A 13800-nucleotide genomic window follows, 5' to 3' on the forward strand; every position below is an offset into this window, starting at 1 on the left:
TGCAGGGAAAAAAATTCCTTTCTGATCCCCAGAGGGGCAGTTGGCTATTCCCTGGATCAACTTTACCTATAAATGTTAGTATCCAGTTATATTCTGTGTATCCAAGAAACAATCCAGGCCTTTTTTAAAGCAATCCACTGAGCTGGCCAAAACTAACTCTTGAGGGAGTCTATTCCACATTTTCACAGCTCTCACTGTGAAGAAACCTTTCCATGTTTGGAGATTAAATTTCTTTTCCTCCAGATGTAAAGAGTGCCCCCTTGTCCTCTGTGATGACCTCAGGGTGAATAACTCTACACTGAGTTCACTATATGAACCACTGATGTATTTATACATGTTGATCATATTCCCCCTTAATCTCCTCTTCTCAAGAGAGAATAAATTCAGTTCCTCTAATCTTTCCTCATAGCTGATCTCCTCCATGCCTCTTATCAGTTTGGTTGCCCTTCTCTGTACTTTCTCCAGTTCCCCAATGTTCTATTTGTAAATTGGTGCCCAAAACTGAACTGCATATTCCACATGAGGTCTTACTAATGATTTGTACAGGGGTAATATGATATCTCTCTCTCTGGAGTCTATACCTCTTTTAATACAAGAGAGGATTTTGCTCACTTTAGAAAATTGGAGTGTAAATGGCACCAAAGTAAAACAGGACCATTTCCCAAAGTTGCATCTCAGATGCCCTGCATTGATGTGAATGGGCATCATTTTAAGCAGTGTTTCCATTGTCATGCAATTCATTGTAACCAAAGTTGCATCTGAACCAGAACTAAATCGAGGGCTCTTTTGGAACATTTCCCTGGGTATGTTTTTCTGATAAAATGTTCTTATTGTTATTGTTGATTATTTGTACCAATGACTATCAATGTTCTACTTATGTCTGTTTATGTTCTTTCTGTTATTTGATGCAGAAAATTGAAAGCACATCTACAACAACTACGATGGAAAGGTGCAAAAAGTGCAAGGCAAGAATACCAAGAGAGGTCTTGTGCCCGCTGCCAGAAAGCTCTTGGAAGGATAGTGAACAGAGGTGCTGTTTGCAATGGCTGCAGCCACAGGGTCTGTCATGAATGTCAGGTTTACCGCTTTAGTCTGGCATGGAAGTGTACAGTGTGCAACGCTTACGGGTAATAATTCCTCACATATTATTGTTTCTTTCTCCTAGTCCCTCTTCCTGTTGATTGCAAATCAACAGGACACATTTTAGAAATAACAAACAGATAATTGAGTCATTGAGGCATTCAATAATCAACCTTTACTAACAGCTGTACTTTTCTATTTAGCCCCCAGTCACACTTGAGCATTTTTCTGCTTGTTTCCCTATGCCTGACTATGCTCAACATGCAGAATCCCATATTGAATTGTTCCTGTTCACACTTGCATGCTTAGTCACTCTACACTGTGCTCCCTACGCTGAAAATAGTATATGATCTTTATTTTTTGAATGTATTTAGGGGCCTGTAAAGCTCCTCTGCTCCTAAAGAACTGCTCTGCTCCCATTGCCCAGCTCAGGAAAAAATCTTCTGAAGCTTGATACATGTGCATAAACACTTCTAAAGATCCTGTAATACGCCTGTAAACATCACCAGGAATACTCTCTGAATGCACCCACATGGAAGAAAAATACATCTGAAATATATTTAAAAAAATATTTTCTACCCACATATATTACCATATATTTGAAATGCTACAATTTTGGCCATATTAAATATATTTTAAAAAATAAATATATATATATATATATATATATATATATATATATATATATATACATACACACACTGCTGCATGTTGAAATGCATTTTTAATACAAAATATATGAAATATATTCAAAATATATGAAATATATTTTTAAAAATACATTTCAAATATACAGTATGTCTTTAAAAATACAGATCTATATTTTTTGGAATGCATTTACAAATATATGTAACAATATATGTTAAAATTACTTTTTTATATGTTAAAAAAAATCTTAAAATTATATTAAAAAAATATATTTTTAAAACTATACTTTTATTTTAAAATATATGCTTCAGATTTTTTATATCTATAATATATATATATATTGAAATATATTTTTAAATATATTGAATATGGCCAAAATTGTAGCATCTCAAATATATGTCAATATATTTGGGAAGGATATTTTAAAATATATTTCAAATATATGTTTACTCTTACCTCCTTGCGGCTCTTGATTTCTTCACGTGTGTTTGTCTGTGCTCACCTCTGGGCGTCATCTGCTATTCCCTGCCTGTCCCGCCTCCTTGTCTGCCTGTCCATTTAAGATGTGCTCAGACTGGGCCACATTGCCTTAGCAACTTCGTGTTGTTGGAGCTTCTGTGTGGTTCTGCTCTGTATCCTGTGTTGTCTACCTGTGTACCGACCCCGGCTTCGTTCCTGACCTTGCTTGTTTTCCGCCTATCCTGACTTTGGCTAGCCCATTGGATTCCCTGTGTCTTCTCCCTCAGCTGGGTGTACCTGGAGGCCGCGACCTGGTCCCAGCCTGCTGCAAGTCCATCCCCACCATCAGGGGCCATGGTGAACAAGCAGGCTGGGGCTTAGATTCCGCGCCCTGGGGAACCCCAAGCTGTGGTTTTATTTAAGATTTTTTAATTAAAATTGTAGCATTTCAAATATATGGCAATATATTTGGGAAGAATATGTTTAAAATATATTTTTCTTCCATATGGGCAGGCTTATACCATGCCCACAATCATGTAGACTTGGCAATAAAAGAATGGATTTAGGTAAGTTCACATTCACAAAGTTGCGCACATTGCTGACCCACAGCCAAAACACACTGCTCTTTAGTAGCTGTGCAGTGAAGCCATTAATTCTTAATGGCACCCCCACACATTTTATTTATTTATTTTAATTTAGTTTATTACAGGTATTTATATAGCGCCATCAATTTACGCAGCACTTTTACATACATATATTGTACATTAACATTAGTCCCTAACCCTCAAGGGGCTTACAATCTAAGGCAACTGTTGCGTACTTTCGCACTGCACCGAGTTCCATGATGCTGTGGCACCATAAGACTTGGCACAGTACAATTTATTAAAAATAAATAAATAAAAATCAGGATTTGTTTCCCCATGTTTCTCGAATGGGCTTCTGTATCTGCAATATATGCATGGAAATGCACTGCATATTCTGTATGTGAACCTAGGCTAACAAAAGCTTACAGGGTGAAACACTAGAGAATGTAATTGACTTCATAAGAGATAAAAGCTCAGTTTTTCATATGAAACATTTATGTCATTGATAAGCATCCTTAGAGGAACTTAAATCCAAACCCTGTCTCCATGAAAATGGTCCTGTCAGTTTATGATTAATTATTAGTTTCTGTGCAGTCAGTCCTCCAGTCAGGAATATATGGCTGCCTTATCCTGAAGTGCGGGGCTCTTCTTTTGAGCCTGAACTAATTTCTCCAGTCACTGCTTCATTCTTCTGAAATACAGTACATTGAGCTGTAGCTGCATTTTGTCTGCCCAAACTCCTCTTTGCAGTCTCTCTATTCATGAAATAGGACTGTAATCTTATCAGCAGATAAGAAAAATTTTAATCAGTCACCCTGTTCTGTTTCTTCTTTGTCATGTTAAAACCATACAGAAACTCCTGCTTTTAGCCTGATTTTAATTTTCAAATGACAAGAGTGATGGAAAGTTCAATAGTTAACAAAACTAGTGCCAAGGGAATAATTAAAACCACAATCAATAAATGCTGCTGCTCAAAGAAAAAAAATCTAAATTAACATAATAAAACACAGAGCAAAAAAGATCATACAAAATTAAAGAAAAAATACGAAAGTCCAAAAAGTCCCAAATAAAAGTCCAGTGCTCCAATATAGAAAGAAAACAGTGATGAAAAAGTAATGAAAAAATATGCATACATTTTTCAGCGTGCTCACATCATCATTGATAATTGATTGCGCCCACACTCACCAAATAAAGTGAATTCCCAAGCTGATATGGCTTAAGAATCAAAACAGGAAATACCTGTTCCGGATCTAGAAAAAGGAACATTTCTCTCACTGTGGGAGATTTGTTCTAGCTTCATGTTGTGTCTCTGGGACAAGAAGTGTAGGGTAATGTCCCCAAATTATCCAAGAGTCATCTGGCAGAACCCTTTACATTGCAATAACTTGAAATTAAAATGAAGAAGACATATTGATGTGTCTATCTCAAATGATTAGACAGTTGCAAAGTATATATACAGTTGTATTCAAAATAATAGCAGTGTGTTGAAAAAAGTGAATAAAAAATCCTTCTAATAGCTTTTATTTCCATACACACAAATGCATTGGGAACACTACACATTCTATTCCAAATCAAAACATGAAGAAAAATATATCAAATTTGTGTTGTTCCTCTAAACAAATTGAAGAAAAGTGAATATTAGACGGTTCAAAAAAATAGCAGTGTTTGTATTCTTCTTTACAAACTCAAACATTCACTATATAAACTGAAAAATGTTTGAAGATTTTGCTTTCCTTTAAATCACTTAATTAATATTTAGTTGTATAAGCACTGTTTCTGAGAACTGCTGTACATCTGTGTTGCATGGAGTCAACCAACTTCTGGCACCTGTGAACAGGTATTCCAGCCCAGAATGATTGGACTGCATTCCACAGTTCTTCTCTATTTCTTGGTTTTGCCTCAGAAACTGCATTTTTGATATCACCCCACAAGTTTTCTATTGGATTAAGATCCGGGGATTGGGCTGGCCACTCCATAACGTCAATCTTGTTGGTCTGGAACCAAGATGTTGCACGTTTACTGGTGTATTTGGGGTCGTTGTCTTGTTGGAACACCCATTTCAAGGGCATTTCCTCTTCAGCATAAAGCAGCATGACCTCTTCAAGTATTCTGATGTATTCAAACTGATCCATGATCCCTGGTATGCGATAAATAGGCCCAACACCGTAGTATGAGAAACATCCCCATATCATGATGCTTGCGCAACCATGCTTCACTGTCTTCACAGTGTACTGTGGCTTGAATTCAGTGTTTGGGGGTCATCTGACAAACTGTCTCCGGCCACTAGACCCAAAAAGAACAATCTTACTTTCATCAGTCCACAAAATGTTGCTCCATTTCTCTTTAGGCCAGTCAATGTGCTCTTTGGCAAATTGTAACCTCTTCAGCGTGTATTTTTGGGACTTTGCGGGTGCTTCTTGCATATAGCTTGGCTTCAGATAGGCGTCTTCTAATTGTAACAGTACTCACAGGTAACTTTAGACCTTCTTTGATCTTCCTGGAGCTGATTGTTGGTTGAGCCCTTGCCATTTTGGCTATTCTTCTATTCATTCGAATGGTAGCTTTTCGCTTTCTTCCACGTCTTTCAGGTTTTGGTTGCCATTTTAAAGCATTTGCGATCATTTTAGCTGAGCAGCCTATCATTTTCTGCACTTCCTTATATGTTTTCCCCTCTCCAATCAACTTTTTAATCAAGGTACGCTGTTCTTCTGAACAATGTCTGGAACGTACCATTTTCCTCAGAATTTCAGAGAGAAAAGCACTGTAACCAGCATGTACAACATTTGCTGCCTTCCTTCCTTAAATAAGGGCAATAATTGCCACCTCTTTTTCAAAGAATGAATGACCTCACTAATAGAACTCCACACTGCTATTATTTTGAACATGCCCCTTTCAATTAGTGATTCAATTACACAGAATAAGCAGCATGCATGTCATGACTGTTGGGTCTGTTGGATTTCTCTTACTCTACTACACCTGCTAGTAAATAATTTGCCATGTAGAAATATCATTTCTACCAAAAACAGTGATTGATCAGGTTAGTGATGTCTGACTGCTATTATTTTGAACACAACTGATATATATATATATATATATATATATATATATAAAAACTAAAACTTTCTGTTAGTGTTGCACCCTCCTAGATAGGATGCTAGGATTTATATAGTCTAGTTTAGTATAGTGTGGTCTCCTGCAGGTTAAATATAGCAGTTTTCTGCGTAACAGAAAGCTGTAATTGTTTAGTGGTAAGCGCCTGTGTGGCTCACAGTGCTGCTGCTGTGATTAGCTCCTCTCTATCCAGGAAATCTTGGAAGGTTCTGGGTAAATAGAAATAACCCATGATATAAGCAGCATGAATATGAATGCTGTAACAGCCAGGGGTGTATTTACCACAAGGCAAACAAGGCATTTGCCTAGGGCGCATTTTTCAGGGGGGCAGCAGCATTTTTCAGGGGGGCAGTGTCATCCCCCGAAAGAAGGAAAGGAAGAAGAGACACATGCAGCATGGAGACCAGGTGGGATCTGAGAGAGGCTAGGGACTGCTTGATGGTGTATGCAGAGCCTGACTCTTGTTCCCGGGAATATCCAGAGCTGTGAAGGTGGGTGTCTTATCTCTTGCCAGGGTGGGGTTGCCAGTGTATGGGGGGCGGTGGTAGTGGAAACTCTCTCAGGTGGGGGTAGGGCTGGGATGTTGTTGGTCAACGTCAGGCTCTCTTCGTGGGGGAGGGGGGTGTTTGTCGGTGTCAGGGTCTCTCCGTGGGGTGTCGGTGTCAGGGTCTCTCCGTGGGGAGGAGAGCCAATTTTTGTGTTGCCTAGGGCAGCACAAAACCTAAATACACCACTGGTTCCAGCCAATTACAAGGAGTGGTGCCCCTGAGCATGCTGGGTACTGGTGTTTGTATTCAGTGAGCACATGGGATATGGGTTCTTCTTTCTCTTCCTCCGAGATGGGATTTCAAACCAGGGGAGGTGGCTGCCTCTCTGGCTCATGCTGTCAGAAGGTCTTGGGTGGGTGACCCAAGGGTTAGAATGCTGAAACCCATGGTGCTTCTAAGAGCTGACTGAGGGGGATGTCTACAGATCCTGTCTGGTATCACAGAGGAAGGTGACCTGCAGCAAGGATCTTGTGAGTGCAAGACTGTTCTACATGGATGCTGGGACTTGTGCTTTTTATCCCCCCTTGGGACCTATATTGTTGGTGCTGCTGGGTGTAAGCTAGAGGGGACACCGGCTGGTGTCCAGAAGAGCAACTGTCCACTAAGTCTGCATATCTTGTGCAGTCTGCTACACAGATCCACTTAAAGAAAGCTGTCCCCAATTGTGCATAGTTTGATGTGAAGTATCCCTTCCCCCACCCCAGTTCTAAAGACAAACTAAAACAACAAAAAAACTACAACCCCTAGACTGATCATTGAATTAACGAGTGGAAGTTGTGTGCACTTGTGTGCTATAAGAAATGATGTGTGCTTGGCTGTAGGAGAAGGTCTAGAGGAAAGCCTTGGCAAGATACAAGCAGCTCCCGGGGGGGGGGGGGGTAGTGCTACACTGGTTTTGGATAGAATGTGGAATGGTTCAATGCCTTTTCCTTTTTAGTGGGTCCTGTTGAGAAGATTCCACTTACATCTTGTTTCAGAGAAACAAAAAGCAAGAAGAAATCTCTTCAAAGTGAGGTGAAATCGCCCATAGGCAGCTGCCACTGAACAGTTGTTCTCATTAGAAGATTTACCCCCTATTCTGGCACTGGTGAAAATTGTGAAATTCTTGATTTCCTATCACAGACATAGACAGTAATGCAAACCCAAGTGTTTTAGCCATTTTCTATCCTCTATCCAAAAGAGAAATAAACATATTTTATATACAGTATATATATATATATATACACACACTATAATGCCAAAAGTATTGGAACACCTGCCTTTACACACACATGAACTTCAAGGGCATCCCAGTCTTAGTCTGTAGGGTTAATATTGAGTTGGCCCACCCTTTGCAGCTATAACAGCTTCAGCTCTTCTGGGAAGGCTGTCCACAAGGTTTAGGAGTGTGTTTATGGGAATGTTTGACCATTCTTCTGAGGTCAGGCACTGATGTCAGACAAGAAGGCCTGGCTCGCAGTCTCCGCATATTATTTCATCCCAAAGATTTTCTATCAGGTTGAAGTCAGGACTCCGTGCAGGCCAGGCAAGTTCCTCCACCCCAAACTCGCTCATCCATGTCTGTATGGACCTTGCTTTGTGCACTGGTGCGCAGTCATGTTGGAACAGGAAGGGGCCATCCCCAAACTGTTCCTACAAAGTTGGGAGCATTCAATTGTTCAAAATGTCTTAGAATGCTGACTCCTTAAGAGTTCCCTTCCCTGGAACTAAGGGGCCACACCCAACCCCTGAAAAACAACCCCACACCATAATTCCCTCTCCACCAAACTTTACACTTGGCACAATGCAGTCAGGCAAGTGCCATTGTCCTGGCAACCGCCAAACCCAGACAGAGATTGCCAGACAGAGAAGTGTGATTCATCACTCCAGAGAACACGCCTCCACTACCCTAGGGTCCAGTGGCGGTGTGCTTTACACCACTGCATAAGACACTTTGCATTGCTCGGCCATGAAAACCCATTTCATGCAGCTCTCTACGCACTGTTGTTGTGCTAATCTGAAGGTCACACAAAGTTTGTAGGTCTTTAGCTATTGCCTCTGCAGACAGTTGGCAACTTCTGAGCATTGTGCACTTTAGCATGTGCTGACCCTGCTCTGTCATTTACGTGGCCTACCACTTCGTGGCTGAGTTGCTGTTGTTCCCAGTTGCTTCCACTTTGTTATAATACCACTAACAGTTGACCAAGGAATATTTAGTAACAAGGAAATTTCACGGATGGACTTATTGCCCACATGGAAGAAAAATATATTTGAAATATATTTTAAAAATATTCTTCCCAAATAAATTGACATATATTTGAAATGCTAAAATGTTGGCCATATTCAATATATTTCAAAATATATTTCAATAAATATATATCTATATATACTGTATGTTGAAATGTGTTTTTATTACAACATATATGAAAAATATTTTTAAAAATACATTTCAAATATAATGTATGTCTTTAAAAATACAAATCTACATTTTTGGAATGCATTTACAAATATATGTAAAAATATATGTTAAAATGACTTTTTTATATGTTAAAAAAAAATCTGAAGAATATATTTTAAAAATATATATTTTAACATATATTTGTAAATGCATTCCAAAAATGTAGATTTGTATTTTTAAAGACATACAGTATATTTGAAATGTATTTTTAAAAATATTTTTTATATATTTTGTAATAAAAACGCATTTCAACATACATTTTATATATTTATATATATATATATATATATATATATATATATATATATATATATTGAAATATATTTTTAAATAAATTGAATATGGCCAAAATTGTAGCATCTCAAATATATGTCAATATATTTGGGAAGGATATTTTAAAATATATTTCAAATATATTTTTCTTCCATATGGGTGCACAGGTGGCAACCTACCATGGTACCATATTTGAATTCACTGAGCTCCTGAGAGCAACCCATTCTTGCACAAATATTTATAGAAGCAGTCTGCATGCCTCGGTGCTTAATTTTATACACCTGTGGCCATGGAGATGGTTGGAACACCTGAATCCAGTGATTTGGAGGGGTGTCCCAATACATTTGGCAATATAGTATATATATATATATATATATATATATAAATATGCCTTAATATTTTTCTTGAGATATTCTAGTAAAACCTGCAGCTTTAAATCCATCATATAACACTGTCTTATATCTGAATCATTTTAACTGTATGTTGGCATCTTTTTTGACCATGCACAACACAGTTGTTGTTGTTGTCATATCCCTGGGTATACCAGGTGCAAATCTATTTATATTCTTAGAAATTAAAGGTTATTGTGCCACTCTTCTTTCATATTTATTTCTCCAAGATGGCCTCTGGAACCTATACATACAGTCAATTCTTGCCTTTTGATCATGGTCTGTAACTCCTTGTGGCTAGTAGGCCCCCTATTCTCTTATAGGATGCCATTAATGTCTTTGCATCACAATGGATATTCAGCTGTGAGTATCACACCTGGTCCTCTGCAATGGCCTCCTGAGCCCCAAGTTGGCAACACTTCACATATGCTGTTAAGACACATATCAGTGTAGCGCTAACCCATGAAGGAGCCACTGTAGATTAGACAGGTTCTTTACCAAAACAGTGCAGAGGCAGCCAGGCACACAGCAACACTCTATTCATTCCAGCTCATTGAACGGTCTAGGTAGAGGATGTCTTTTTTTAAGTTTGTTTGCTAGTAGAAATTTGGCAGGGGATTTAGGGTGATGTAGGATACTCCAAAACAGAAAGTATTGCTAGTAGATGACACTTCTTGCTTAGCAGCTGTAGCAGTAGTGTAAGTAGACCAGAATAGTCCACGTTTCACAGCTGGGGACCATGAAGTAGTATGAGCATAGGTAAAGGTGGACTGGAAGAGTCCACAGTTCATGACCAGGACCACAAAGTAGTATGAGCACAGATAATGGCAGACTGGAACAGTCCACAGTTCACGGCTTGGGACCATGAAGTAGTGTGTGCACAGGTAAAGACAGCCTGGAACAGTCCACGGTTCATGGCTGGCGAACATGAAGTAGTATATGCACAGGTAGAGGCTTTACTCTCTGAATCCTGGAACACAGACAGTCCATAGGTGCAGCCTCTTGCAAAGTGGTCCAGTATTCAGTCTATGGGGTTCCAGGGTCAAGCAGCCTCTCTCTTCTCAGCTTACTGATCCATCTCCACAGGGGGAAAAAGCCAATCTCCTCAAGGATCCAGACTATTTAACAGCAGCCTAGCCACCATCTGGGCACACCTAACCAGGGATTGGCTAGGCCCAGCTGAATATGCAGACTGAAAATTTAAATTCTCCCACCCTAAGCTCTAGAAACTTCTTCTTTCTAGAGGCAGGGAAAAGTAATCAAACTCTCAGCCTGTAATGCTCTGAGCAGAACAAACCAAATGCTTACTGCTCCTGTGATCACAGCAGAAGCTAAAAACTAAATTTACCTAGTGTCACAAGTTAGCTTGCAGCCTCTTGTGTGTTTACTCTTACCTCCTTGCTGTTCTTGATTTCTTCACATGTGCGTTTGTCTGTGCTCACATCTGGGCGTCATCTGCTATACCCTAGGTTTTATGTCCTTCCCTTCCATCACTTCCTGTCCCGCCTCCTTGTCTGCCTGCCTATTTAAGATGTGCTCAGACTGGGTCACATTGCCTGAGCAACTTCGTGTTGTTGGAGCTTCTGTGTGGTTCTGCTCTGTAACCTGTGTACCGACCTCGGCTTCGTTCCTGACCTTGCTTGCTTTCCGCCTGTCCTGACCTCGGCTAGCCCATTGGATTCCCTGTGTCTTCTCCCTTGCACCCTGCTCCTGCTAGCGGTCTCCTCCACCTCAGCTGGGTGTACCTGGAGTCCGCACCCTGGGGAACCCCAAGCTGTGGTTTTATAGAGCTCACTACCATAGACGTTACAGTTTGCTCAGGCCATGAGCTCTTCAGAGACACCGCAGCCTGTCCTGGAACAACTTCAGGCTTTGGTGCTCAGAGTTGAGGTCCAACGGGCCTTCCAAGAACAAATCATGCACTGTCTGCAGGAACTCTCCTCCCGGTTGGATCAGCTACAGGCTTCGTCCACTTCCTCACCCTCTGTTTCGGCCCCTGCTCTGATTCCCGCTGCACCACCTTCCGCTGTTCCCCCAGTGGAACACTGTCCTTCGAGACTCCAGCTGCCTCCACTGCCTCACTTCTCTGGTGATCCCAAAGCTTGTTGGGGCTTTATCAACCAGTGCTCAATTCACTTCGAGCTAGCAGCCCACTATTTTTCTACTGATCGTTCCAAGGTGGCATATATGATTTCCCTCCTATCTGGTGAAGCATTGGCTTGGGCCTCGCCACTGTGGGAGCGACAAGATCCAACTATTGGTAGCCTCCCAGCCTTCCTGCAAGCTTTCCATAAGACATTCGATGTGCCCGGCAGGACTTCATCTGCCGCAGGAGCTCTTCTTCGGCTTCATCAAGATACCAGGACTGTTGGACAATATGCAGTTCTGTTTCGCACCTTAGCCTCGGAACTGGCATAGAATAATGAAGCCCTCTCTGCAACCTCTTGGCAGGGTCTAGCAGACCATATTAAGGATGAACTAGCTGGAAGAACTATACCCTCCTCCCTGGATGACTTGATTGCTCTTAGCATCCAGATCGATATCTGCTTCCAGGAGCAAGATCTGCTAAGGGCTCATCCACATCGCCCTCCAGTGGGTTCTTTTGCTCCTGTTTTCCAGAAAGTCCCTGATCAACTTACCTCTGCAACCGTACCGACGTCTGAAGAGCCCATGCAGTTGGGCTGAACACACCTTACTCCACAAGAGTGATCACGTCGCCAAAGATTCAGTCTATGCCTTTACTGTGGGGCTGAAGGTCATCTAATTAGGTCTTGTTCTGTCTGCCCACCTTGCACTGTACCCATGCCTGTGGCCACCACCTCCCCTATGCTCCTTCAACATTGCCAGACCTTACAAGATGTTTCTTGTAGTAAGGCTGCTCCCCTGCCTACTCCTATTGCGGGCTCCCTTCCGGTGCGGTCCACCTCTAGTTCCTTACCCTCTTTGCTGCCCAAATCTTTGGTCCCTTTACATATGTTGCAGCTCAGAGCTCCTATACCGCGACCTTTTGGTTGGGTGGAGGTCCCAACATCTGTGACCTCTGTACCATCTGAGTTCCCAGATTCATGTGCTCTGCATGCTGAGACCCCAAAACTCCCTTCAGCTGCTTAGGATCCAGCTGTGGTTTCCACATTAGTAGCTACTGTACCCTCTGTCCCTTTTCCTGCCCCTCTACACCCTACAGTGCCTTATGTCCCCAGTCCTGCCCCCATACATCCTACAGTGCTTTCTGTTCCTTGTATTACCCTAGGTTCCTGTTTTGCACAGCCTGTTTTGCCCACTGTACAAATCAAAACCTTCACGCCTACTCCTGTGCCCTCCCTGGCAGCCTCCTCACTAGACCCTTCATCCTGGTCATTGAAGTCTGCTCCAACCAGCTTCCTGTCGTTTGTTCTCCTAGTCTTACTCCTTCTGAGGCAAATGTTTCCAAGAGTGTACATTAGTCAGCTTCTAAGTACAAAGTAGCTGCAAATTGTCATCACCGGGTGAGTCCCAAATATTTCCCGGATGACAAGGTTTGGCTCTATACTAAGAGTATCCGTCTATGGGTACCCTTTATGAAATTTTCTCCTTGGTTCATTGGTCCCCTTACCATCCTTTGCCAGGTCAATCCTGTTGCTTTCAAGCTCCACCTCCCTTCACATCTGAGAATCCCTAATGTTTTCCATGTTTCTCTTCTGAGACCGTATATCATCAACAGATTTTCCTGTCCTCATTATCATTCTTCCCCAATAGCGAGTACTTCGGATCAGTATGAAGTCAAGCAAATATTGGATTCTAAATTCATGAGAGGGAAGCTCTTGTATCTAATTGACTGGAAGGGATATGGTCCTGAGGAGAGGTGTTGGATTTCTTCTACTGATGTTTCTGCACCCCATCTGGTGGAATTGTTTCATTAGAGGTTTCCCCTTAAGCCTGGCCCTGAAAAAGTGGGGAGACCTCGTAAGGGGGGGGGGGGGGGGGGTACTGTCACAAGTTAGCTTGCAGCCTCTTGTGTGTTTACTCTTACCTCCTTGCGGCTCTTGATTTCTTCACGTGTTTGTCTGTGCTCACCTCTGGGTGTCATCCGCTATTCCCTGGGTTTTATGTCCTTCCCTTCCATCACTTCCTGTCCCGCCTCCTTGTCTGCCTGTCTATTTAAGATGTGCTCAGACTGGGCCACATTGCCTGAGCAACTTCGTGTTGTTGGAGCTTCTGTGTGGTTCTGCTCTGTATCCTATGTTGTCTACCTGTGTACTGACCCCGGCTCCGTTCCTGACCTTGCTTGTTTT

General features: G+C 41.5%; 1 protein-coding gene across 1 annotated transcript in view; it reads left to right on the top strand.

Annotated features, from left to right (window-relative positions):
• SYTL3 (synaptotagmin like 3) overlaps positions 1-13800 on the top strand; it is an 85801-nt gene that overhangs the window by 27412 nt on the left and 44589 nt on the right. The window contains exon 3 of the mRNA XM_089676283.1: positions 912-1127. Coding sequence (XP_089532409.1) covers positions 912-1127 — 216 coding nt within the window. The remainder of the gene's footprint in view (positions 1-911; positions 1128-13800) is intronic.

This window comes from Staurois parvus, unplaced genomic scaffold (genome assembly GCF_062004578.1).
Source record: "Staurois parvus isolate SC_StPar_1 unplaced genomic scaffold, SC_StPar_1.0 ptg000165l, whole genome shotgun sequence".
Lineage (NCBI taxonomy): Eukaryota > Metazoa > Chordata > Amphibia > Anura > Ranidae > Staurois > Staurois parvus.